At 42.8% G+C, this 27,612-nt stretch overlaps 1 protein-coding gene across 4 annotated transcripts in view; it reads right to left on the bottom strand.

Moving 5' to 3' along the window:
- sulf2a (sulfatase 2a) overlaps positions 1 to 27,612 on the bottom strand; it is a 45,500-nt gene that overhangs the window by 8,718 nt on the left and 9,170 nt on the right. For 2 of the 4 annotated variants that reach the window (XM_026168769.1, XM_026168772.1), the window contains exons 1-4: positions 24,288 to 24,417; positions 16,135 to 16,200; positions 1,067 to 1,333; positions 84 to 323 (exon numbers count right to left, since the gene is read on the bottom strand). In XM_026168769.1, the coding sequence (XP_026024554.1) occupies positions 84 to 323; positions 1,067 to 1,262 (436 nt within the window). In that variant the 5' untranslated portion in view covers positions 1,263 to 1,333; positions 16,135 to 16,200; positions 24,288 to 24,417. Of the gene's footprint in view, positions 1 to 83; positions 324 to 1,066; positions 1,334 to 16,134; positions 16,201 to 24,287; positions 24,418 to 27,612 lie in introns of those variants that run through there. The other 2 variants (XM_026168770.1, XM_026168771.1) reach the window with 2 other exon arrangements.

Raw genomic sequence — 27,612 nt, 5'->3', positions numbered from 1 at the left:
ATGTACTCTTTTTCAGGTTTATTTGCAAATTTCATAACTCAATGGGTACGACTGAAGCTCGATTTGGACTCTGCAACGCTCACCTGTCCTGTAGCCTGAGTTGTTGAGGTGGACAGCAAAGGTGTGCGGCTCGTGGTGGGCCTGCCACGAGGGTGAGGAGCAGTTCTCGTTGTTGGTATAGGTATGGTGATTATGCACATATTTTCCCGTCAGGATGGAGGAGCGGGATGGGCAGCACATTGGCGTGGTGGAGAAAGCGTTTGAAAAATGTGTGCCGCCCTTTTCCATGATGTGCCGAGTTTTGTTCATGGCCTGCATAGAGCCTGGGAGGCAACAGGGGGAAAGGGAGAGAAGGGGGGGGGGGGGGGGAGGTTGTACGAGGGGACAGGAGGGTAAGAGCAGATTCAAAAGCCAGCAATTGAAATGAAAGGGACCCAGGGGGATGTAAAGCATTCAAGAGGAATGAGGAGTGAGATGTTGAACATAGAGTAAAGAGTGAAAATATAAATATAACCCATGAGGGGGGAAAAACATTATGGATGTGGGAAGATAAAACGAAAGGGGGGAAATAAGATGAGAGAATAAATCTTTTTTTGTAAAGTAACCCATTTGGTCTACTGTGTACTAAAAGCTTTTCAGGAGGATGGTGATTGTTTGGGGAAACAGATGCTTGACCATAAATTCCTGCTTTTCAATGGGAGTTTTCTCACTGGTGATCACAGGAGGACAAAGGATGTCACTGAGGCCATTATGCAGCCACTCCAGCCCAATACGCTGCTAAAAGACTTAAGCGGGTAGGGAGATGGCCAGGGTTTGGCAACCAGACAATGGAAGCCATAGGCCGCCCTCATTTCATGCCAGCGACAGAGGAGCTGGCAAAGGGAACACATGACTTTGAGTGGGCCAGTTGTTATGGTGCCAAGAGGCAGCATTAGGCTGACTTTCCTTTGCTGATGCTGGTGGATACACATGGACAAAATGTCTGTACCCGACAAAGTGAACAGAGATACAGATGCATAATCACACGGTAAACGCACACCACAGAGGATTAATGGAAACATTTTACCCAGTTCTATGTCTTGATCATCAGTGAGAATGAGAATGACGTTGGGTCGGATGTTGCGGATGTGCCGGTCCCTCTGCAAACGACTCCTCAGGCGATATCCGGAAAGATATCCCGAGCTCTCAATCTCTGGGAGAACTCCCACCAGGACAAGAAAGAGAAGGAGAGGGAGAGGGGCGGAGAGCCTCCGCTCTGCCATCACGCCACCTCCTCAGTCACCTCCTTAGTGTTTCTTTCAACACAGAGGAGTCAGCAACTTCCTTACTCAGCCTGAGGAAGAGGACACAGAGGGAAGCTGATGAGAATAAATCATACAAACACACGCACATACACAAAGCTGCACAAGTTAAAAACAGCAGATGCAAGCCTTGCCTGACCATTATGGGGTGCTCTTCCGTACAAATGCACCCGCTTGGGCTGAGCTCAGCTCGTTAATCAATCATTAATGATGCATTGGAGTGGTGTCATTGGCTGATTGTAATGATCTCTGGTGATGAGCACATGGCTGCGAGGCTGGGGCTAATGGGCCTGGGCTGGAGGCCAGCTCGGGCCTCACCTCATCATAACGGGGTTAGGGTGAATGCGAAGAACAGGGGAAGGAGGAGTTGGGTGAAGGAGTGTGAGGCAGAGGTGAAGGAGAGACCGGATGAGAGGAGGGAAATGAAGACAGGGGTCATTGAGCGCAGTGACAACGTGAAGACAAAATATGACTCTAATGAAAATGTTCACCTTAAATCATAAAGTAGACAAGGCACACTACAACAGAAAATCCCCACAGTGTGAAAATGAAAGTAGAAGAATAAATGTGGATATGACACTAAGGTTAATAAAATAGATAAAAACACAAAAACATTGTCTATTTATTGTCATTGTTGCTCAAAAAAATTGAGCACACATTTAACATAACAATTAGAGCCAAGTATGTGTTAAATAGTCTTTTCTCAATTAATCTCTACATGCAGTTTGCCAAAATTACACTTCAGTCCTATTAGCTTTCTAATAACTCCTCCTCATTAACAATACATCCCATTAGAGTTTACCATGGCAACTGTTGGTTATTGTGCCCATGCAAACCCACAGCAGCGGTAACCTGACTTTCTAGTGTAAAAACTCCAGAAACAATGACTGCAAGAACTCACGAAAAATCAACAGTAGAATTGACAAGCGCTACAAGCACTGTAGCTAATTAAGACACATCAGTAAGTGTTCGAGATTTAAGAGTCGTTTTATTTATCTTCATGCAAAAAAAAAACAAAAAACGCTGTATAACGAGGATCACATTTAGTCTCGAAATGAATAAAAACCTTTTTCTTAGAAATAAAGAAATAAATATTTGTTTGTCGTTTTTCCACCTTTGTTTACATCTGAACCTTTCGGAACAAAAATCTGCCTTATAAAATGTAGCGCATTCTCATTTTGATCAAATCCCCAATAAAGTTTAAATAGCATCTAATTTATGATGACACATCAGCAGCTACACACCCCTGTGACCGTAATTAAAAACCGTTTGTAAGCAACAGCAACCCACTGTGATGTTTCGCTGTCGTGAGAAGGTGGGGGTTAGGTATATGTGCTGGGAAGTCCACAATGAGATTGTGACCAGATCAGTCCTGATTCAAAGACAAATACAAAACCAGCACCTTCGTATGTCCTCTGTCTTCCTCCATCGACACACTCATGCAAGCAAATACACACTATGAGTATATCAATACATGATTAAAATGTAGCAGCAGCTGTTTTTGCTCTGCTCTTCTAACCCAGGGCATGCGGTTCTTCCCAGGAGGAGCACATGAGCTCTAACTTGGGGCTCTGTGCTTTTCTGAATTTCTGAATTGAAAAGAAGGCACCAGCAACGAGGGAAATCATAATAAGGGGGGGGGGGGGGGGGGAAAGAAACCTGCTGAAAGGACACACATTTAACCAACGCTGTCTGCATTCAGTAGTGCAAACCTCATCACCAAAATCATTTCCAGGACATCTAAAGAGAATAAAGAAGAGATTCAGTATGTTGAAAAATTAAAATCATCCTCTGCCTACTGGCTCCTCTTTCAGGGTGGCTTGTGGTGTAGTAGGTACAATGCTTGCCTTTGATAGTTGTTTATCTGTTTAAAAAGCTGATGTGGGCAAAAGCCATCAGGGAAGGCTACCAAATATAGTCCTGACTTGCAAGAAAACATCCAGTTAGATTTTTCACGCTGCTCTATCAATAGCCAAGTATGTAAATGTTGTGTTATTGTCATGCTATGGTGGTGGATATTTCCTGACATTACTCCCATGAGGCTTCCTCCTTTGCCCCGATACTGAGAACTAATTGGATTTTCAGGCTTTTATCAGCTCTAACCGACACACACGGTTCTTTCTTTCCAGCTTGCTCTCCCTCTGTCTGTCTTTTATCTGCTCGTATTGTTTATCTCTTCGGGTGGTAGATGCTACATGAAACCCAAAGAAAAAGCAGACGCAACCATAACCTCCAAACAGACAGAAGACATTGCACCTTGAAGACGTGTGGAAAAAACAGATGGACGACAGTTAAGGAACAGCAGTTGTCAGCCAAGCTGCTCTCAGTCTCCAACAACATGACCGTGTTGGCTTACACGCATTCATAATGCGAGGCAGGCCATGTTGTGTCTGTAAACTGCAGTGATTTAGAGCTCGTTTTCCTGACAGAGATCTGCCCACATCAGCTCTTTGTACTAAGTGAGCTGCAAAACAACAATGCTGATTCAGCCCGATAAGACAGAATGAAAGAAGAAATTTTGCCATTTAGACAGAAGCACAAGACAACTTGAGTAAATATAACTCTCAGCAAAACTCATTAAAGGCTGGGGGCTTGCAGAGGAAGGCTGTGGGAGTAAGCTAGCAGAATATGAGATCATAGGGAATAAGCTTCTAAAAGCATGTATAAAGAACAAGGATCATCTAAGGTTATACTAATGCCAAGCGATGCCTGAAAGTCAGAGCACAGAGGGAAAGTTTTGCTCTTCAGTCATTCGCTTGTAAAGAGGCTTTAAGAGACAGCAGCACTGCATCACCAGATAAAAACTTAATGCCACGCATCTTTTATTGATAAGACTGAATTATAAATGTAGTGACAACAGAGCCGGCCATGTCATAGCATGGGCATGATGGTAAGACGGTAGCAAGAGTGGAGGGACAAAAACAGAAACCGGATCGGCAGGCAGATATGTTACACTGCCCGGCAACTCACATCTGTACTTTACTAGGTCTGTCACAGTTCAAGTGAGGCAGGGTGGAAGCTGGGAGAGTACTTGATAAATCTTCCAAAGACTTTGCAGAGGCGTTAATGTACTTTTCCCCTATAAATAAAACACCTTGGGCTTTGAAACAGGCACAAAGTATGATTCATCCAATCTGCGATCCCCCGAGAAGGCACAAAACACAGACAGAATATGAGAAAACTGAGAAAAAAAAGACATTTATTACATATTGAAGGAGGACGAGCCATGGCGTACACTTGCAATTTAATCAGCTGTGCTCATAATGCCAATAAAATATGGAGGCGAAAGCCCACAAGCTTAAAGTCAGGCTCCTGGTTTCTTTATCACCAATGTTCTTAGACAGAGAAAGATTGAGGGAAAAAAGACTGTGCGAGGCAGGGGGAAAAAAATTCTAGGCATATAGTCTGGAGAGAACAAAGCACGAGCACTTCCACTGCAGACAGATCTTCACAAAACGCGAAAACTAGATTCATAGGCCAAGGCTGCCATATAAAACAGAGCAGAATAAAACAGGATGTGTCGCAGAGAACCGCCATATTGTCCTCTGCCTCGTTCTTGACAGAGGAATTTGCCATCTACGGTGCTGAAAAACATAAAGGAAGTGGCCAGGAATGTTTAAATAGACACATCCATTGCTGAATGTGGCCCGCTGAAACACTATCAAGCCAATCCCTTTGGTCATAATTGAGCCTGGCAGGGCTTTGCTAATGTGTGACTTTGTTCCCACTGGCCTGCCTAGCTCTGAACAGAATGTGCAAAATCTCCAAGGACCCTTGCATTTACCAACAAAAGTTGGTATTCAGATGCTAATTCTGCAATGGCATGCATCTACGTGAGAGTAACATTCTCTCAGGGAAGTTTGCATTTGTGTGCGTGCGTGCACGAGGGCGTGCGTGCCAGTGGAAGGAGGGGATTGTGATTCTCAATACAGTATGGAATGTTTTTTTCATGATAATAAGAAGCCACGGTCCGTCTCCTTAATCTATTATTCTCTGCAAATCTCTGTTCCACCACCAGATTTGGGAAAATTTTTTATTTTGAGGTATTGGTGGAGCTACAGCAACTGACTTTTGTGGAATTTGATGGCAGCACAATCAATCTGTAAAAGAAGTACTGATATATCACGTCATCTTTCAAGTTGATATGCTGACCTGGGCTTATTTAGAAATCTAGCAGCATTACAATTCTTATGCTTACGATCACTTTATCAGTGTAGGTTCAACACCCACGCCCCTTTCTCTATGCATTCAAATCGGCTGTTTTCACATGCAGTCTTAATATATTATTCTTATTATTACAAAACACTGTAGACACCCAACCGTGCAAATGTAGCTAATAAGGCTAAGGTAAGATTTTGGTCATGAAAATTAAACTTGTACAGTTAAAGGTGTTATTTGGTATATGACTTTCAGAACTACTGGAGACCGAAATAAACAAGTGCGTGAGCCAGTTTAAAGTCCATTGAAATGTCTTAATGAACTGTCATTAACTCCACTGCTCAACTATTTGTAAGTGAAACTTCGTGTGTGTGGCTTCATCCGCATGTTAAAGCGATGCGTTCACGCAATCAGATGGGTCACTTTCACGTTAATGTTCCTTCCTTTATTCAGTGACAGTGATGGAGAGAGCTATTTGCGTCTTTGTCTTGTGCTGTCTTGTGTATATCCATCTATTAATGTGACAGCATGCAGTTCAGACTTGTGCCATTAACAGATAAGTAAATGTTCCTAGTGCTGAACTACTAAATAGGTCATCGCAACTTTTGCGGAAAAGTGATAGGGTGCTCATTCAGACACGAAGCCAACACTTTGGAACGTGATCGGATTAATGTGAAGGAGTGTTTGCCTTCTCTGCTCCCCTTTATGAAACACATTGAGGGTGACTGAGGGGATATACATGGTGAATCAGAGAGCAAGGGAAATGAGAAGAAAAAACAAAAACAGTGGGTTAGATGAAATTAGGTACATAACAGAATGCTTCAGTTGTTTTCTGCAGCCATTAGCTGAAGGCTCTGGGCTGCACTCGCCTCTTTCTAAATGTAGATACAATGATTTCATAGCGAGAGAACAGCTAAAACCCACAGAACAGCTAAGCAAGCAACGCACAAATGGAGAATGTTGCTCAGCTAAATTGTTCCATATCAAAGTGTTTGCTGCTCATGTTTAAAACCCTGTATATAGATCCTTTGTCAAGCTGAGACTAATCGTGGTATCAGACTCTCATAATTCATTCTATAAGACAGAATGCTGCTTTCCCCTGTCAGCTGTTTTATGTCTCTATGAACTCTGATTTGACAGTAAAAGTAAAAATGTGGATTTTACGCAGTTACAACTTGTTGTCATTTTTTTGGAGCAGAAGGTCTTGACTCTTGATTCCCCCGTAGCACAGCTGTGTGACCCCAGACAATCTTTTTCCAACACTGACCTCCAAACTAACAACTGATACCGATGCAATGACATCCAAAAACAATGCCTCTTTACTATGACAGAATCCATCACTGGTCAAAACTCTCAGTGCTTCGCTGATAACCCTGAAATCATATTCAATAACTCTCCAGCAGCTCCTTGGTTTAAAATAGAGCCCACACATTCTTCTGATGAATGTGCCTTTACTTCCTAATAACTAACTTTAACCGTTGAGAATGACAAGAGATAATGCAGAGGCTGATCCTATTCACTGAGAAGATTTAATTTAGATTTCCCTCAGGTTCCGATAAGCTCGGCACACTGCAGACATTTTAAGATGACAGTCAGAACCTGCACAGCAATTTTCTGTTTGAATACGCAGACACAAAAGACCAGTGGTTAGACTTTAAAAGTGAGAAAATTTGATTTCTGCAGCGATGAAGTGACCCAAGTGTGAAATATTTCTTTCTGCACTTAAACTGTTTGTCTTCAGACTTGTGTTTCTTCTCTTGTTAACACATAATATTCTCCCCTCACCTTTAATGCCATGTGGAATGTGCTGCCCAAATGGTGAAATATGAATGTGTGTAATTTTAGCACTTAACACATCATTAATCCTGCAGTGAGTCTGCTGCTCCAGGGGAAGAGGTGAAGTGGTGATGTGCTCTGTCTGGAAATCTCTCTCTCTGCCTCACACTCACTAACAAGCGTTTTCTTTATAGAAAACATATCGAATGCTATACAAGTACAATAACTATATTTGTAGATAAATGTGGATAAATAAACAGTTTTCTTATAGTGTTTTAGGACAACCTCACTGGTTTACACAGACCTCTGATATCAACCCAAATCCAAGGCCTTCAGGAGAACTCGGTACAGGGTTGGGTTGAATATCAGAAGCAACACATTAAGAAAGAGTTCTTGGATTTCCTCCCCAAATTTGGAGCAACATGCACTTCACTTCCTGTATTCTGGTGAATTGCATTTTTTCTACATCTGTTTATGGTGTAAATTAAGAGATGCAGAAAAAACACACATATAAAGTAAAACTGAAAAAAAATCGAAGAGCAGGTGACAGTTCGGCACATACTAAAATATAACACAATGAAACTCTCAGGCATTCTGCATCATTTTCAAATAATTATTCCCCAATTTTCTCACTAATTATCAACAAACTTTTCTCATTAAAAAATTATGGCTGCTGAGTAAACACAGACATGATTCACACCGCTGTCCACTGTTGTCTTCGCCCATTTCCAGTAAGGATGCAACTAATTTAATAGTGTTTAAAACAAACTGACTGTATGACAAAAGCACACAGAAAATATCCAAAATTGGACACAATGGACAAATTAAATATTGGTCATACAAACATTGCATACATATTTAAAGTCATCTTAAAACCATTAATCACTTCAATAATCGCATTTTTAACTACTGAAATGTGTGCCACCTCCCACTGTGTACAAAATAAAGTCAGATTAGTTTGCCGAGTCAGGCTAATGCTATGAGCCCTGGCAACCTTTCCTGCACACCTTGCACAACCCTGTGCAGAAAGTAGCTACACATCCTGTGTAACACAACATTAGTTGTGCAGTTATATGTAGTTTTATTCTGACACATCTAACAAACAGCTGCTCAATTTCTGCATCCAAGTTTTACAGAACCACGCTGGTTCATGCAGCTTTCACCTGGTTACTTTCCACCTTGCTTTTCACAACTTCCCCTCACACAGAGACAGTGAAGCAGTGCTATAAATGCTACAGCCAAAAGGATACATTTCATTGTACATTAACAAAACAAGAATAAAAATGTTTCTATCACTTACTTTTTCCTTCTTCGTGGTGATCGTCCAGCCTGAGCGTGCACAAAGTGAGACACTGTGTAGCTGCTAACTGAGATAACACCACTGTGAGTGTGTCAGAGATAATTATCTTTACCTCACAACCTTCCGTGGTTGTATAAATGCATAATTCAGATTTGGGGAATTAAAAAAACAAACAAGGAAATAAACTGAACAAAAAAGACCCCAGACCTATTGCTGAGGGAGAAAAGCCCCACCTGTGTCGGAGTCGTTCGTAAATTCTCCTTTTTTTCATGTTTTTACAGCAGTGTTGGGGGTAGTGGAGTAAATATTAGAGTTTTTGGGTCTTTTCAGAAAGCTACATCTATGTAAGTTGCGCTTTATCAGTGACCTCATGCTCATGCCAGGTTATCAAACCTCCTGGAAAGTCTTCACAGAGGGAACGTAGATGCTGGAGGTAGCTAATTACTCCCCATGCTTGCAGAAGGAGACATCGAACAGCTTTATCTGGTTGCCACGCTGTGATGTTTAAATTTTGGCCCTAAGTAAAAGTTACATAAATGTAGGGTAACAAACAAAGATGGCAATAAATTATAAATGCAAAAAAAACTGCCCTCAGTAGTCATTTTCTGGTAGTCACGCTATACTCTGACTTCCTCACAAAGCTAAAGCACCCAGACAGACACAAGGAAAAAAAATCATCGCCATACCTCCATAATCCACAGGGCCCATTATCTTTTAAATGGTTTCAATGCGTGAGGGAGAAAGTGATGGGAAGGTGGGTGAATAGTTTGCTGGAAAAAAATAAGAGGGTGGAGGAGAGAGAGAGGAAGACGAAAGAGAGCGAGGTAGAAAAAGAGACTGTATGATGGTGTCAGTTCAGACAAAAAGCCCAGTCATGATGTGTTCTCGCCAGAGAACAAAGAGCTCTGACAGACTCGGCTCTGTTGACTATAAAAGTACACACAACGTCTCACACGCGCACACACATACTGAGCGGTAGACACGCAAACACACCCACACTGTGTGTATCAGACTTCAAACTTCTCTTTCCAATGAGGGGACATAAAAGAGGAAAACAACAGTTAGGCTAATTATCTCTGAATCTGGAGGAAATGAACAGAATCATATTGTTGTATTGTTCTCAAAGGCATTACAGGGACATCACAGATCTACCTTTTGGTCTCCTCGGGGTTTATCAAACTAAATCAGTGAAGATCTTCCCCATAATGGACTCAGCCACACCACAAATAAAAACCTACTGCAGTGAGGATTTCTTTATTAACCAGATTCACTCTTGAACTCTTAAGATGCTACTTTTCACTTTGATTCACACATGTCCACTTTGCGCTTTGTTTCCAGCAGCAACCGGGTGGCATGTAAGGCTAGCGTGGTGGTCTGCAGGATTTTTTGAGGGGCTCCAGTCAGGGACCATTTCAGGGTCACGGCACTTACCCCTCCTCTCATGCACCCCTGCGGTACGCTCCATGAGAGCCCAAAGAGAACACGGAGGTGTTAGAGAAAACACAAACAGAGCCACGATTGTCCCTGACTTGAGTTCAACCCCCCACGGCCCCACCTCCAGGGACTTAAGATTGAGAGAATGAGCAACTGTCAATGGTGTTTTGCAAATACGTAGCTTTTTTCACTTCAGATGGGTTTATTCAGATGTCTGAGGGAAAATCGCCCTGCTTTGCAGTCTCTGAGTGTCCTTGCCTTTCCTGTCCTATTCAGGTTTGTATATGAGAAAGCCATTTGTGATGCATCCGAAAGAGCGGCTCAGTTGCTAGCTCCTTTGACATGGGGGTTGACAGCTGAAACAAGTGAGCACGCTGGTGGACAGGGCAGCCCGCTGAGTGATGACTGTTTCTTATTGGCACTTATTGACCAGTGGCAAAGCCCCCCTACAGTGTGTCACATCTCAGCTAAATGGATAACGGACAAATCAGCTGGGGGCCATTGTTCCACCAACCTAAATACCTCACTGAGACTTCAGAGCAGCCAAATGACTTCTGTATGACATTGTGTAACTGCTGCAGCATTGAAAAATCTAACATCAATCCACAACGTGGTCTGCTAAGAATTGCATAATACGAAAAGGCTTGATGAGAACAATATTGAGATTCCCACAGTGATAATTATCTGCTGAAAGTTTGTTGCTGTTATTTTTCTAAATAAGGTTGTGCGCCTTTGGTTTATGAGTTGCACACATCTTGTTCCACTGGACTCACAGGTTTTAAGCTGTCATCTGTTGTCTTTTAATTACATGCCATTCCTCTCCTATTATCAAATTAGCAGCGGCAGTGGGGACTTCTCCCTCTCCTTATGGCCCAGACTTAATGATGATTACGGACAATATCAGTTTCAACTTTCAGTAAACAACTGCCGGCCACCCGCTGAATAAATTAAAGACAGCTCAGATAAATCAATACGCTAGTAGGAAGTTACAGTTGAGCTGCTGCTGAAGTAATCACTTCTGTAGACTTGCCAATCTTTTACTTAACGGATAAACAATGGTTCTTAACTATTCAAAGAGGCCCTACACAGCATGGGGATGGCCAGGACCGGTGAGCATGGTGAGGACCATCTTATCTGGAGTTAAGCACACCCTTGGGACTTTGAGAGGCAACAAATGCTTCTTTACTTCTTCACTCCTCCCATTCTCTGTCCTTACCCCCCCACCTTTGCTAGCTGGCTTTCTCCTGGCCCTTTTGTCAGTGGATTACTGGCTTATCCCTCCCTCTCCTATCGGAACCACACAGGGGGTTAGGACTAGAGCACAGAGGGGAGATTTCCACACAATGATCTGAATTACAGAGGCTTTCTATGTATGGTCACTTATATTCCCCCCATTTGCTCTACTTGGAAATCCCCACAGAGTGCCATTCATTGCTTATGGTTTTCCCAGCAGGAATCTTAGGCTACATGCCCAAACCCGGAATGTTTTTCCTCTGTAACAACACAGTTCACAGAGTGTGTCTTTTTAAGCAAACTCTTTGTTTTTGGTTCAGTTTAAATGCAAACATCTGTGTCTGTCTGTGTAAACATCAGCTTTGGTAACACAGAAAATACTCATGCATTGCAAACAAACAAGCCACGGTTGAGACCGCAGTGTGTGTAACTCCACACTCTCTACACACACAGTCTATATCATCCCTCTATACTGCGAGAGAGCGCAGGCCGTCTCCTCCTCTACAGGTCGGCATCCATCTCTCTCCATCTCTTCCTCGGGACAGCTGCCCAGACAGCCCATCTGTCTGTCCTGACCTGTGTTTGGGACCATGGGGGGAGCCTAAGTGGCCCACAAAGGGGGTCTCTGGCATGGTGCCCACCCAGTAATGACAGTTAAGCTGCCAGCGACTTGCCTAACAGCTTTGGAGGTCCCTTTGTGGTGCTACAGTATTGATATTGTATTGGGTTGCAAAGGGCTTGGCAGCCTTTTAATGAGAGCTCAGATTGATCAGGCAGGAGTGGGTCTCTCTTTACTGTGGATAATGCTCATCAGCTGTCCCTGCAGGCCTGACTTTCCTGTGATTTGAATTACTGACTGAAAAAAACAGACACACACATCCTTACATGTGTGAACAAATATTAGTAAGTAAGAGCAGAAAGAAGGTTAATATTAAATATTCATAATTACAGTTATCTTTGGGGGTTTTCACAATTGATTGAACCGAATTCATCATTGTCTCCTTGTGCTTTGGATCCATATGTTTCATTTTATGTCCAATCAATATGCAGTGAAAGAAAGCTGCTTGAGTGCACTTGGCCAAAGCTAATAACCTTCAAACCTGTTGCTTTAAAAATCCGGACGATTTGTAATTAAGTTATTCTGAAGAAAAAAAAAATGTTGTTGCATTTCAAATACGGCAATAATGCACTAAAGTTTGATGAAATTATTCAAACTTGAAAGTTACTTGCAAAACAAAAAGGTTTTTTTTCATATATATGAATCCCCCCCCCCCCACACACACACACACAATTATAATATCAATAAAAAAACAAGAATAGTTAAATAAATTTTAAGGTAATATATACTTTTTAAAATATATTCTGACTCATGGTGACACACAGACATACACACTTGCCCAATCAAAGGTAAAAAAAAAAAAAAAGATTCAGAGAGCCAGAAAGGTGTTTAAACCACCTGCCTGTCAGCTTCTACAATATCACTTCCCTTTTCCATCCCTCATCCTCCTCTTTACCTGCCTCCACAGGCGAAATTCAAGGTCAAAGCAGAGGCCTCTGGAACTTGACTAGTTCCTATTAGGCCTCCATTAGACCCCTGTCAGAAAGGCAGCCGGCTGTCGCCCTCCTGTAGTGTGATCATGACCCCCACTCTGCCTCTGGAACCTCTCCTGGGATCTGCAGCAGGGAAGTAACAGGATGGGGGAAGAATAGAAACCCTGCTCAGAGGACATCGTGGTTATTTCACAGTGGCCTTTACTCCTGAAGCAGCCAAGGGACCAATCCAGAGCTGGGCTGGCAACCGATCATACTGAAACAGGATGTGAAAAGAAATTTAAATTCCTAATTGGAAATTGTATATATTCTGTTGATAACCTCTTCAAAATACTCTACACTTGTTTAATTGCAACCTGCTGACTTTTTCTCTTGGGTGATTTCTCTGTTTTATCCCACTTTCTTCAATCAGGCATCAATTAACAGCGCTGGGATGGAGTTCATCAACCTTGTGTCGCAAAAAGAGTGCAGCGCACGACCCCGTTTTACTAAAGGCGTAATTACTGCACCATTACCTCACTGTGACCGCTGCACCCACACAAAACCTCATAACGCCTTCCTATCAGCTCAGACAGAACATAAAGCACCAGACAGGATAGGAGATATGCCCAGTTTTTCAACCATGAAGCGATTAATAGGCACCTATACCCTTTTACTGTGGTTCACACTGAGCAAAAAGGTCAATCACATTCATGAGAAAAATGCTGTAAATGAATGTCTGCATTTAATGAACATCATATGGCATTAAGATCACTGTAACCCTCTCTTGTGCAGTCAGAAATCATTAAAAATAGATGGGGAGCAAAGCCAATTCATGGTGTACATAAAATGGCCAGTAAATTCATAGGGTAAGCCGACAGGAGAGGCACAGGGACGCTGCATTTCTTTCACATAAAGAGTGGAGAAACGCACTGTTTTACTGCTGTAGAAATTCAGTTTAGGCGTTCCTATAGTGTAGTGCTTTACACATTTACTTACCAAACAAAGGATCCATGGTTCAATTCTAGAAGGAGACGTCTTGTTCAAAAAAAGTCTGTCAAATCAAACATGTGAAGCTACCTGCTGTGGCAAGCCTTTGTGGATAAGGGAGCACCTGAAAGAAATTTGATTCCTACACTAGAGTGTAAGAGACAAGACTTCAAACAGAACCACCAACACCTATCCAGCATTTATCACAGACTGGTGATGAGATACTCGGTGTCATCGTGTGTTTTGTAAGCTCCTTTTTAAACACAGCTGTGATTAATATCTATTAAAGCAATTATCTTAAGGGCAGGAAACTGGGGATGGGAAAAAAAGAAGAGGGCCCTTTGTGGAACTTTGCATTCAGCTGAATGCGCCTTTCAGCACCATCGCCCCAGATTGCTTAAGTTAGATGAGAGGTTATGCAAGTGGGCTAAAGAGATTTTTTTCAAGCGTGGACCTACACACACACACACTTTTGTCACAGGCAGCAACTTCCTTAAAAATAAAAAGTGGGCTCCCAGCTAGCTGATGGAAGCTGACAAACAGCAAAAGAATGAGCTGCCTCTGTTTTTACTATAAAGCTTGGCCGGAGTGCCGAGTGGCCTCAGTGTGTGTGGGGCCGCAGGTTGGCACACTCACAGGAGGCTTTATTGGGGTGCCGTCCTGAGCGTCAGGCAGCATGCCCGATGTTGACAAAGCCTGGTATCGCCTGCTGTCAGCCCATTCTGTGTGCACCCGGCGGAAAGAATCAATTAGGCCGTGGTCACAACAGAGCACTTTAATATTTGACTTTTAATCAGTGGGCAGAAGGCAGGATGGTGCATGGAAGCAAGCCGGGAGTTTCTGTCTTGCTGATGTGGAAAATGAGGGTCAGGAAACTGCTCCAAGACCCCTGCTGTGTGCATCAAATATCCTAGGCTGGATGTAAGAAACCTGCACCCACCACTGGCTAATCCAAAGCGGTTAGGGAAAAATATCCTTTTGTCACTCACACGATATCAAAAGCACCTTATGCAATCAGCTGCAAGGAATAGTGGAGATATATCAAACAACTTTGTTCATAAACAACCAGAACTCTGCGGAAAGGACACTGGTTTAAGAGGGGAGGCTGAATTGATGAGGTCTTCATTCAGCGAATGAACTGTACCTTTGAAGAGTTTCTCTAGCAGACTTTTGGTTTTTATCCTGCACTGACTGCCGAAGGCTCTCTCTACCAGGAAGAAGAGGAGGAAGAAAGAGAGAGGTGAATGCTGTCCTCAAACTAGGGGTTTGAAGTGGAGATCAGTCCTCAAACAGAATATTTTAGCAAAGGCACATCATTCACCTGTCTGCTCTTGCTAGTGTCACAGAAACAGAAGCTATATCAGAGCTGAGCTGCCTTAAATCGTCTGTCAATACAAGTTTCATAGTGAGGCATATTGTCTTCACAAACAAAACAGTAAACTATTGCATGTATATTAGGAGCCCTTTGTAGCAGTTGTTTGTTAACCAGAAAGGAGAACTGCCCTGCATACTGATGTTTTTGCAAGTGGTAATGAGACAGCTGTACACAGCTGTGCAAATAATATACCCACATGTACAGAGAGCAGTTTCTTCTGCAGCTATCCAACTGATCACACAGAATGACTCTGATCATAGCAGCAGCACGACTATGTTACTGGAAATCAGGACAAAGTAACAGTGACACATCTAACAACTAATTTAAAGCATAAAATGTGTCCAGTCCTATCATTACTTCTTTAGATAATACATTAATCTAACCCAAAGCTACAGGGGGTGAAGGTGATTCTTCATAAAAAGTCTACACTTTATAACCAGCTCATTAGTCTCACCTCACCCAACACTCTACAGCATTCATTTCACTCTTTTTTTCCTATTCATAACTACCAATTTCTATTGACGAGGGTGCATCTGCTGTGGCCAGCAACCAAAACACCCACAGATTTCTTTCATCATGATGTCCCTCTCTGCAGAAGCAATAACAACCGTGCCTTTATTTGTGCAGAACCAAGTGGTAATCACTGGCATTCAGATCAAATGAGCTGATGTGATTAAGGGACTGGCTGAAGCAACGTGATGTCTTTGGAAGAGATGATTTCATCCCCATTGTAGGAAATAAAGTGTTGACACTAACCGTAACCTGCAGTTTTCTCAGGAATAAGGAGAATCCACAGTAACGGGAAAAAGTAATAAGTCAGTCCCTGACTTATTTCTGAAGATGAAGGTGTGATACCCAAAAAGTACAAAATCAGATAACCAGAAAAGACCAAATCTGTGTGATTTGATTTCACGAAGAAACGTAAAGACATGCACTGATCCACATCTTTAGAAACCTATCTGTGGAAACGCGACAAAACTCCATCCACGGGGATGTTAACAGATGGAAAATTCTCTTTGAGAGGTGAACATCCTTACCTTCTTTTCTAAACAAGCTGCCAAAGATGTTCTCTCCCACAGAAATCAGCCTCTCACTGCCAAATCCTGTAAGCAAACACAAAGTCCAGAGTGGTTGAATACTTGGAACATATATTACTTCAGTTTAGAAGCTCAAACAAAGCCGGATTATTCCATATTGTTGCAACTGCATTATTTTTTTTAACAAATATTTTTTTAATGCTTGACCCCAGCTTGATTTGTTCCGCTCCACCCTAAAAAATGCCATTAAGTACTCTGTCTAGATGCCACTCTGAAATGCTACTCTTCTTTCACACATAGCCCAATGACTGAGAACATCTGGTGTACACACGGTATTCAAACAAGATAGTCCATGTATGATGGATGTTGTGACGCCTGAGGAAGCAGGCAATAGTTCAGGAGGTGGTTTAATTAGACCTGTACCAGAATATAAATGATCTGATTTTAACATAATTACCTCTTACTCTCTGGGACATTTTTAGCAATAGTGATAACAACCCGTTTGCCTTCATAACGCTATGAAATTGCTGCTAAATTTCAGCCAGGCAAACAATACTAGGTGTCAGAAGCAGTGGAGCTACAGAAAAATAGCTTTTTTCACCCTCCTCTTTCCATCAAGCTGCCATCTAACACTATCTACATGTCTCCAAATGTCTCCAGTTGTGATCTTGTAAGCTGCAAGGCCTTGTTTGGTGTCTGTCTGTGAAGACATGCTGACAGGAATGGAGCTGTCTGATCCCTGTTCTGATTGGACAGGTGTCAGTGTCCAGCATGTAAACATCTGAGGCAAGCCAAAACCAACTTCGACATCTCCATAACACTCTGTGAAATCTTTGATGAGGTGTCTTGCACACGCACAGTGGTGATGTGCATATGCACGTGCACACACACGCACACACACAAAACCCTAGCCATTTGGTATGTGAAGCATAGCTAAGAATATGCTGGAAAGCCCACTGTCATCTCGCTGCCAAGGCACGTCTCTGACCCCAGCTGCTCTCTGCCCAAGCCAGCACTCCTAGCCACTCATGGGCATCAAAGAGAGGTGAGTCTGTGCACCTGTGCCTGTTTATCTGTCCATCTAAAAATGTGTAGTAGTCATACAAGTAACCGGAATAGGCATTTAAAGCTAAGCATTTCAGTGATGTGACAACACAAAACATCTGAGACATTATTTATTTTGACAGGATTTTATGTGGCGAAAAATGATATCCACATACATTCGCAGAACTCAGCAGACACAGCAGGCTGCAAATGGCAAAAGTGATTTTCCTTCTTTCTCAATCCCTGAGATAAAGAAGTGACAGATTTAATAAAAAGTAAGCAGAGAGGGAGATGAGGGAAGGAGGGGATTGGAACAGGCCAAGGGTGACAAGGAAGCACGACAAGCGTGGCAACTGAGAGAAAATGTGACACCTGGCCTTGTCCTTGATGTGAATAAGAGAATGATACATCAAAACGTGACACGGCAGAAAGATGGCTATTACCCAGGCAATGGCAAGATGAAGAGGAAGGGACTATTTTTAGCAGTGGAGTAAAAATACACCAGGGGTTCACTTAATATTCCTTTCTGTGAAGAGAATTTCAGGTTCTTGCCAGTTTTACACCAAAACAGTAATGACATTTTGAAGCAAATATTGACAAATATAAGCTACGAGCTGACTTCATCCTCCAGATAAGCTGGAATGAGCTGTCTTTTTACAGTGATCCTGATCACGTTTGACTGTGAGAGCAAATAACTGGAAGCCTGAGGCAATGTTTTTTTGATTAGTTGTGTTCTTCATTGGAGAGGCGACTGATTGATGTCAGTGGACTGAAACTTCAGTTCTGGCTCCATTGATCCCTTACCCTCACTCCTATCTCTTCTCCAATTAAGAGTTCACAAAGCCACCACTTCTAATGAATACCACCTTCCTGCCAACATCTTAATGTTGCATTCACAGCGCTGTCTGCTTCCTCACTCCAATTGTGGTTAATGTACAATCACTTGAGCGATAATGACAGAATTGATCTAGAGGTGTGATGAGGTAGATTTGTAGGGGACGGGAGGGGTGGGGGAGGATCAAGGTTAGTTAAGAAATCCCACAGTTCTTTAAACAAGCCTCAGGCAGACAGTGCAAATCTTTGTACATCACTTGGAATCAATTGCTTCACCAGCAGCCAGATTTTAAGGATTAGAACGAATTGAGCTACTTTGGGATGTAGAAATCTGGGATGTGTCTGGGTGTCAGGCGAGGAAGATCAAAAGATTCATTAGATGAGAATTAGATCAAACACACTCAAAGTTGTGAGGACAGACGTGGAGGAGTGTGTAAGAGTGAGAGTGGTCGACATGAGAGAAATAGAAATCCAGACGCACAAGCCAAAAAGCTGTCTGACTCTGAATCTATTTAATTGCCAGGTACATACTGATACAAAGAATCTGCCGGTCTGCCTGCCTTTCTCACTCCAGAGCTGTTGGCACATCAATCTCTTGATCTGCCACCTTGGGGTGAAGCCAGAAAAAAACACTTCAGTCACAGGTCAGTTGTGCCCCAGTGCACCCGGGCTTAAATCTGTAATCCCAGTGCTTTGGTGGAGTGAGAAAATCCAATTTCAGAGATCTGTAATTCCATAAACCTTATTTGGCACAACAATGACTGCTACACCCTGAGGGAGAGGCACGAGGGAGGGGTGAGGGTGCGCAACGAGGTGGGAAACTGCAGTTGTGACTTAAACACAGGGATGGAGAGAGGGCGAAGAACACAGAAACTGAGATTAAGGTAGAGCTAGAGTGTAGCAAATCAGGGAAATGAAGAAGACAGAAGCGTTCGGGCTCAGCTGAACTTCTGATAAGTTACCATGACCAGGTACAACATGATGAAATGGATGATGCTTTGAAATTTGCTGGGTAAAATTTTCAACTTTCAGTATTTCCATTTGGAATCTTCACTGCTGCTGAACTCATTGTTCCTGATTTAACAAAGACTTAAAGAATATCCCACATTTGTCATAGCTTTTTGTTTCATTTTCTCTCTCTTTAAAATTTATTAATTTTTTCTTAAATCATATTTGAGCCTTTGTCAAACGAGATCACACAGCGCTCATTATGCCTATCAGCACTCTGATCAGTTCAATCTATTATTTTGTAATGTACTGGAGTTCAAAGTAACACTACACTGTAATCATATTTTATCTGTCTGCAAGACATTATATTTCCTAAGAAGAGCAATCACATTATAATTATGAATCTAACAATTTTGTCCCTACTTGCATTACTTAGGTTCTTTAATTATCACAGTAATGGGAGATAGAAAAAACCCCAAATGTGTCTTGTGAATAATCCATGATTTAAGTCCATGTGGGACACAGGAACATCATAATAGACCCATCAGCTGAGAAATGGAGATATGCACATCAAAACTGTTGCACAAAAAGAAAAAAAATGTGCACAGGACAGAAGCAACTATCCATTTCTGTGAACAGGACATCAAAAGCCAACAAGCTCCTGGAGTGGATGCAACATGCTAACACAACTCTATTAACAAAAACTGAGTGTATTCTGCTCCCAACCAAGCATCCAAAGCTTGCTTTTTTAATCAACAGCTGTGTCACCTTTTTTAAAAAATTTTTTTTTATAAATGACCAATAATGTGTAATACACCATTAATCCAGCACTGGTAGCCATGACTGGCTTGGCAGAGCTGAATGGGAAGCGACCATAATGACAAGGAGAGAGCAGCCTGCAGCAGTGACAGTGGAGCCTTTGGGCAAAGAAAAAACTGGAGATACCAAGAAAAAGTTTCCTAAAGAAAATCCAAATAAACCAAAAACCTCAGTGTTCAGAGGAAGAGTGGGAGTCTAAAATATTGATCGACTGTGAGGCATGTGTCCTGAGCACATGCCGACAGTGCCCAAACAGGGCAGGAGGGTTTGAGAGATGTTTTGTACAGTATATATAAATTCCAGATGAGAAAATAATATATTTTAGTCGGTTTGGGTCGGTGTGTCCTACCATCATCTCTGCATCCTGTATTCATTTAATCATAACATCAATGGGCCATTTAGTCTGCTGTTATCTGAGTGCTCTCATTGATTGTTTGCCTAAATTCAGGAGAGTGGGGTGTGTCTGTTTGTTTTGTCTTACTAATGGACATCATCTCAGCACACACCTCAGAGCAAAGCTGAGAGCAGGCAGCAGAGGAGCCACAGCTATAGAAAACAGAAGCACATGCTTGGATGAGAGGAATATACATCAGAGATTGATCAATAAAAAAAACTCTTCAATGCCTCAATGCCATTCACGAAGGACGCAGGTGGAGAAAATGCAGATGAAAGCAATTACGACAATAATTACATCTGCGCTGATAAGATTTCGCTTCTCAGACAGAAAAAAAGAGGTGAGAAAAATGGCTTTGAACTTGAGTCAGATATTGGCTGTGTTCTGAAATCTCCCAATCACTGCTCTTAGCAACCGCAGTTAATTCTGTCATAAATTATTCACAACTGTAACAAAACTGTTGCAAAAGGCCACAGATAACCCCGGGATTTAAAAGCTGATTAGAGGAGCAGATTGCGGTGCACGGATTTAATACAAAATTCACAGATATAAGAGGGCTTTAGTGACATCACTGCTGTTTGATATTGCAAGTGAGAAGGGGCCTCCAGCCGCTGTCTCTCCTGAGACAGATAGGCCAGTGAAGCCTGTACTCTGTGGCCAGCAGGGTATAATTACATTTCCCCGTGGGGGCACCTCCGCCGCAGCAGCTCAGCCATATAGAGGGAAGAGATTGAAATCTGATTGCATTCGCACACAATAGTCGAATGGCTTTCCACACATAAACAGTGGGAATTGCATCTGCACACAGCGCACACTTATCCGACGCGACACAGGCACAAACACGGAGAAAGAACTACACCGATGTACTTCACCAGCGTGCTCCTATCAGTCCTGGGCTGTGCTTCTTTCTCATTGTGCTTCCAGAGAGGAGTGTCTGAGATGCTTCATTCAAGGAGTCCTTCTGCCTTTCTTCCATTTTAGCTGAGAGGAGCAGAAGCTCTCAGATTTACATACTGATCTCCTGGTGCCGCCTCAGCAGGACCTGCTAACAGCAGCTTATAGACACAGATGAACAGGGATTCACGTGGCCACTACTTATTGTCTGGATAAAGAGGGTTTCTGTGCTCTTCAGTGAGAAGTACAACCCTAGATTGCTGGTTAAAACTTGAAAACATATTTCCTATAAAACATGAAGCAGTGTTTTACTTAAAAATCTCTGAATACAGTCGTATACACCCAACATATTCATTAAGCCCAATATATAATTAATGCCACAGCCGATATATCACAAGGTCTAACGTGGCGGTATACGTTAGGTTTTTGTTTTCCCACCCCCTCCTTTCTGCCTCTTTTCAGTGGACTATGTTATGTTTAAACAGCCAATTGCCAAGATTTGCCATTAATTAGTCATTCTAAAAGAAATGCTGAGTGCACAAGTAGAGGCTATAGAATAACAACAATGTTTAACCGCAAATTCTGCAAAAGTCTGAATTTACTATGGCTGCCCTCTGGTTTACACAACCAAAACAGGAGGAGAAGCTCTTTTGTTCTCCTCAGTATCTATTGGTAGCTTACCCCAGGTAGCTGAATTGCTGGATGATGCAACCACAACAGTAGCTGTGACAACTCTACCTGACAATAGAAAATGAGCCCCATTCCTCCGTCGGGGGAGATAAAAAGAAAATAAAAAGAGAAGAAGGTGGCGAGTGTTAGGGACCAAAAACAAGAGCAAACCTCGGGCCGGCATGCATTTTTTTTAACAAGAGATTTAAACAGGAAATTTATATGGTATTATTTCTACTATATCAGTAAGTAACACAGTCTGTTTAGTTATTAGGCTTAAACAAGTGTGTTATTCAGTGTTGTGTTTCTAACAGTGGCACTGAGGAGGATTGTGGGGGAAGTTTCTATTGTCACTTTAATGGCAGCCCAGTGAGTTTATCTGTCATTCTAAGTGAAGATATGCCTAAAAACAAAGGGACCGGGAACATTTTAGCTAGACTGTGTAGGAAATGTAAGGGGCCAGGAAATGGAGCAGGTGAAGTAAACCATCGCATGCAGAGGGTTGAATGAAGCTAATGGGTGACATTAGCTTTACGACCCTCTAATCTAACCACCCTGTGTATAACCACAAAAGGTCAAGGTGGCAATAAAAAGAGCAGACACCAGCGCTGCTCCAGTCGCCCGTGGGCCCTCAGAGCCCATCCTGCAGTGTCACCTTGGCTGCTGTCACCGATATCTGCCACCTGTCACCACTCTGCCCCCGTGCCCAGGGATGAGGCTGTGCTGACAATAGGTTTGTCGATAGCACTTCCTCCCCAGAGTGAAGATGGGGGAACGTGTCCTCTGTTTTCATCAACAGCTTGAGTCAAGCGTGTGGGATTAACATACAATACATATTCATGCTGCTGTCTCACTTTGACACTAGACTCACATCGCTAGTTCTCCTGCACATTTTCAAGCCATTTTTACAAATGGCGTGTCAAGAACCCCATTTTTGCCGGGAGCCCCACATGGCCTCTTATGTATTCACAACACGGCCGCTGCAAACAACATCAACAGGTCTCAAGGTCGTCACTCCCACTGATTGTGCCTGTGTTTTTGTGTGTGTGTGTGTGTGGAATTCATGTGTCTAAGAAAGAGTGTGTGAACAAAAGAACAAAACTAAGAGGAAAATGGCTGATGGTTGACGGAGTGCTCTGCATGTGCTGGGTGTGCATGAGCACAAATTTTGCACTGAACGTGCAATCGCTGCATGTCTGCAATTAAGTCAGCACAAATAAGCGACTGTAATTTCACATCCCATTACATTAGTGAGTGTAACCCTGCAATTACTGCTTAGTGTGTGCAAACATAAATATGAACAAAACATCATGTAGGTGTGTGCATGTGTACGAGAGTAAGTGTATAGCATAAAGATGGAGTCTTAAAATGTCCGGGGATTAGCCGACAGGTAGACTAAATGGGAGCATCCTCCTTCAGTCCACTGGCATGTTAGTGAGAAAAGAGGCCAGTTGATGTGGGGGTTAGAGCTTCCATGGCAGAGTGCGTTGTGATAAATAATGAATGCTTTAAGAACAGATCTCTGAAGCTTCTTTACTTTCCGTCCATTCCTCCATCTTTGCGTTTGTTCACCCCATATCACTACAAAGAACACGGGACGTTCAGCAGTCTCTGTCATTAATATTGCAGCCACTAGGTCATCCCCTGACTCTGTTGCTCTTAACCATCACCACTTGGTGGTGACACAGCCTTTTGACCCATAAAGACGTTAAAACAGTGATACGAGTACATTCACAGGGACCAGACTAAAGCTGTGCAGGTTCTTACAGGAGTGGCAGCGGCTGCATTTAGCGAAATGGCGATTCAAGATTGAAGGAGTCCGTTTGCAAATTGAGGTTTACTCAGTGTAAAGCATTCAAAATTGGACTGGTCTTTTCTTGGGAAAAAGTTCAGATTTTCACTCTAATTTTACACCACACAGTATTCAGCAACAGTCAGGATTATATTTGGCTGAGTAAATACAAAGCAACGAAAGCATTTCTCAAAACTGGGAAATATGAGGACAAAGAGAAGTTTATAAATAGGATGTAACACCAAGACAGACGAAATAACAGTAAAAGCTGCACTGACTTGTTTCAGTGGATAAAGTAGACACTTGCAGATTCTCAGCACAGCTGCTGTTAAAGCTGCTTTTCGGTGGCATATTATAAGGCATGCTGAAACATGAAAAACACTTATAGAGACAATCGCTTAAAAACCAAATTAAAGCCCCCAAACTACCAACTTGTTCCACCAAATAAACAGCAGCTTATCCCCTTACTGCTCCGATTCAAAGCCAGATACTCCAGTGCATCCGATGAACAGTCCCATCTCTCTTACCACAATAAGCAGTGCCGTTAGCGACTCCACGCATAAATCTCAGAGGCGAACAGAATGGATCAGAGCATTCAAGTGTAAACTAGGGCAAAGCTCCAGCACTGTACCTTCTAGATATGCTACTCTGAAAGCAAGTCCTGTGGAGGAACAAGCAATCACATACTGAGGGATACACATGCTGTCCCCAGTCATCTATGACAAATGCACACACAGGCACAGATAAAAATGCACACACCTGTTTGGCCAGTCAAGTACCATCCAGCTTCGTCTGGTCCGGTCAGATCGGGTCCGCTGTACTAGCAGAGCGAGGAGATCGTCTCACCCCACACACAGCCCGGTGCAGACAGCTCACTGTTATAGATGCACTGACAAGTGAAAGGAGGGAGGCGTGGTTTCACATGAGATAAATAAAAGAGGGAGGGAAAAAGGGAGGAGAGAGGCTCCCTCAATCTACAATTCAATTTCACCCTCGCTCCCTTTCTCAGCAGCATTTTTGTCCACTTCTTTTGGAATATTGTTGTTGTTATTCGAGCATGTCTTTTCCGTCTTCCTACCTGGCTGTTACCCATTAGTTTTAGCTGTGCTTCTGCTCTCTTTCTTCCTGTTGGGTCTGATTCACAGGGCAGTAATGTTTGTGGGCATTGTGTGTGTGTGCATATATATCTGTGTGTGTGTGCCTGCGTGCGCGCATCCACGCAAGACAGTGAACCAGGGCAGCTCCGGCCATCTGTTGGAGCCTGGGAGCTTCACCTATTCACAGTCTCATAAAGGCAGAGGCACACAGAGAAAAAAGAGAGAAAAGAATGGGAGGGAACAGAGGATCAATCTTAGTGCCGCAGGGTTGAGGAGGAAAAGGCACAGCCTGGCACACACACCATATCTATCAGACTGGCACCTCTGAGGAGAGCTGGCGTGGGCACGCCTGCTCACTGGGTCGAAGCAGCACAGGGGATTTGGCTCGCAGTGCATGGGCATGCAGATAGAAAAGAAACCCACACCACAATCAATTTATATACAAGCACACAGAAGGGATACATGGGAGAGTTCACACACTCAGAAATCCTCCAAACTGATTCTCTTTTTGACAAAACAAACAGGATCAATCAAGATGGATAATCCTACAAGCTCACAGAGACAAGGAGATGGAGGGCTGGGGATAATTCTAACAACCCGCACCGAAAGTCTGCCCCGAGTCCTTCCATCACAGCAGAGCTAAAGCAGGCGTTTTCCTGCTCAGTTGAAGCCTGGTATTTCTCCTGAGTGCCGGTGTCACTTCCTATCCCTGACCAGGAAAGAGAGGTGCAGCGGAGGGTGGCAGAGGGTGGAGGCATTCATCATTGTCTCCACCAGCCATCCCATGATGGATGCGCCTGTTTATCCCTCTCTGCAGGTTATTTAGATGCAGTCACAGCCAGAAAGATTAGTGATGGAAAACCTCTGCACCTCTTTGCCTCCCCTCCCAAACCATCTAATCAATAACACTCTTATCAATTATCTGCATTTTGAGGTATTTCTCCATGGAAATTTGAAGCAGTGAGAGAAAGAGAGATTAATTGTCCACCCCCTCCTAGCGTTTTCAATTACATCGTCTGCAATGGATCATCTATCTGTCACTTTGTCATACTTAGGCTATTTGTGTCGCTGCAAAGAGATGAAACCGTGTTGTTTTGGAAAAATAATAAATAAATAAATCAAACAGTATTTTTCTGGCCATGACTGTCCTTTTGGAGATGAAGAACAAGCAATTTAGAGCAAGGGATTTGCATGCCATTTGAGGATGAAGAAAATTATGTTTCCTGCTTCCACATAAGATTCATTCAACACTAATCCTGATTAAAAAACACATTCAAAAGCATTGTCACACAAGCCAATTGGAAGCATAAGCCCTTTGTAAAAATGGATTAGGCTGCTCTAATATTTTTCATAATAATCTTAAAACAAAATATACTTCTGTAAAATTATTTATTTCTTCAATATATGCATATGAGATTATGTCTGCGACTCTGGGACTGCTTACATAAAGGAGCCATCTAGCTGTTCTTACATGCCAAATTACAAACAATGCCCCAGAGATAGCCATGTTTTTCCTGAACGGTGCAGACATGCCAACACAGCAGCCCAGTGACGCCACTTCAGCACATGCTTAATTGATGCCCACTCTCCGTCTCTGCTGCCTCCTCTCACGCACTCTTAAGCTGTGCCATCCTACCAACTTGTAACTTCATGCAAATCAACAGACATGTAAACCATGAATATCGTGGATAATGCACAGACAGAGTAAATTCTCTATCTAAACAAAGGTGACTTTTTTCAGCCCAACTGCATTCGAAGAAAGTTCCACAGAGGCGAGGAAGAAAAGACACGGAAAGAAATGGAAAGACTAAAATACGATGCGAAGGAAGACAATAAATGTCTTTATGCTGACACAGAGAAAATTCAGCACAGGAAGGGTCCAGACAGCGGGGAACACGTTTTACATTTCTGTTTTCTGCTTCATTTGACACAAAGTGGGAAAGGCCTTGTGCACAACCTTTGCATGATAAGGTGGGGCAGGTGCATAAATAAAAATGAATGATTTCACTTCTGATAGAACAAAAAGACAGCTCTCTTCTATCATGCTGAGATCTTGTCCTTGGCTGTGAGTGTGCTTTTACAAATGAGTTCGTTTCCTTTCTGCACTGTGTGCGCCAGGCTGATAAAAATATTCCCTGTCAGCTGGCTACATGACGAGGGGAGGACTCGGTGCAAATGAAACAGACCCTCTTACTACCTTCTCTTCACCGGCGCTCTCTATCTTTGAGAGCTCTACTCCTATTATTTTCTTGGTAAGGGCCACTTGGTTCGAGGCTGACTTCTCTTCACCACCACTATCACCCTGGCCTTTGTGCATTTATGAATCCCTGGTTGATCTGAGGGTGTGTGAGTTTACAAGTAGGTCCTGTGCATTGAGACAGCACTACATCACCACAGCCACATTATGATGAGAAACAGAAAGAAAACAGCGAGAAAAAGAAGAGAAGAACCCAGGAGCTGACTACATGGGGACTTCAGGACACAAGATTGACAGAACTGAGCATGAGAGAAGTTCTCCTAAAAAACAAAATAAAAAAACACGACTGCAGGTATAATAGTAAACCTCCGAGCACACAGCTTCAGAGGCAGGGAACCAAATTACCCAGTCTATCATCCTCCTAAGCTTGCATAGGCTTAAACATAATAATAATCCTAAAAATACAAGACCTTGAAAGAAACACTGTGCACACACATCAGAGCATTAAACATATGTATGACCAGGGGCTAACTCTTTTAACTTACTGCAAATACAAATAGTGTAAAGAATCACATTCTGCAGCTGTGCTCATTGCTCCCGGATGTTTCCTCGGTGCATGTTTCTGTGGCACAGAAGGTCGTCACAACAGCAGAATAGATTAGCTGACTTAGCCCTACATCATTACATCCCTCCATGCCACACATCGCCCTGTCATGTCCAATGTAATTTCCTCTTATTTATTTCATCCTTCCCGTCACTGCCACATCACACGCTCCCACTGAAAATATAA

Source organism: Astatotilapia calliptera, chromosome 5 (assembly GCF_900246225.1).
Source record: "Astatotilapia calliptera chromosome 5, fAstCal1.2, whole genome shotgun sequence".
In the NCBI taxonomy this organism is placed as follows: Eukaryota; Metazoa; Chordata; class Actinopteri; order Cichliformes; family Cichlidae; genus Astatotilapia; species Astatotilapia calliptera.
Note: the sequence above shows the minus strand (reverse complement) of the source record. Positions and strands in the feature narration are given on the sequence as shown.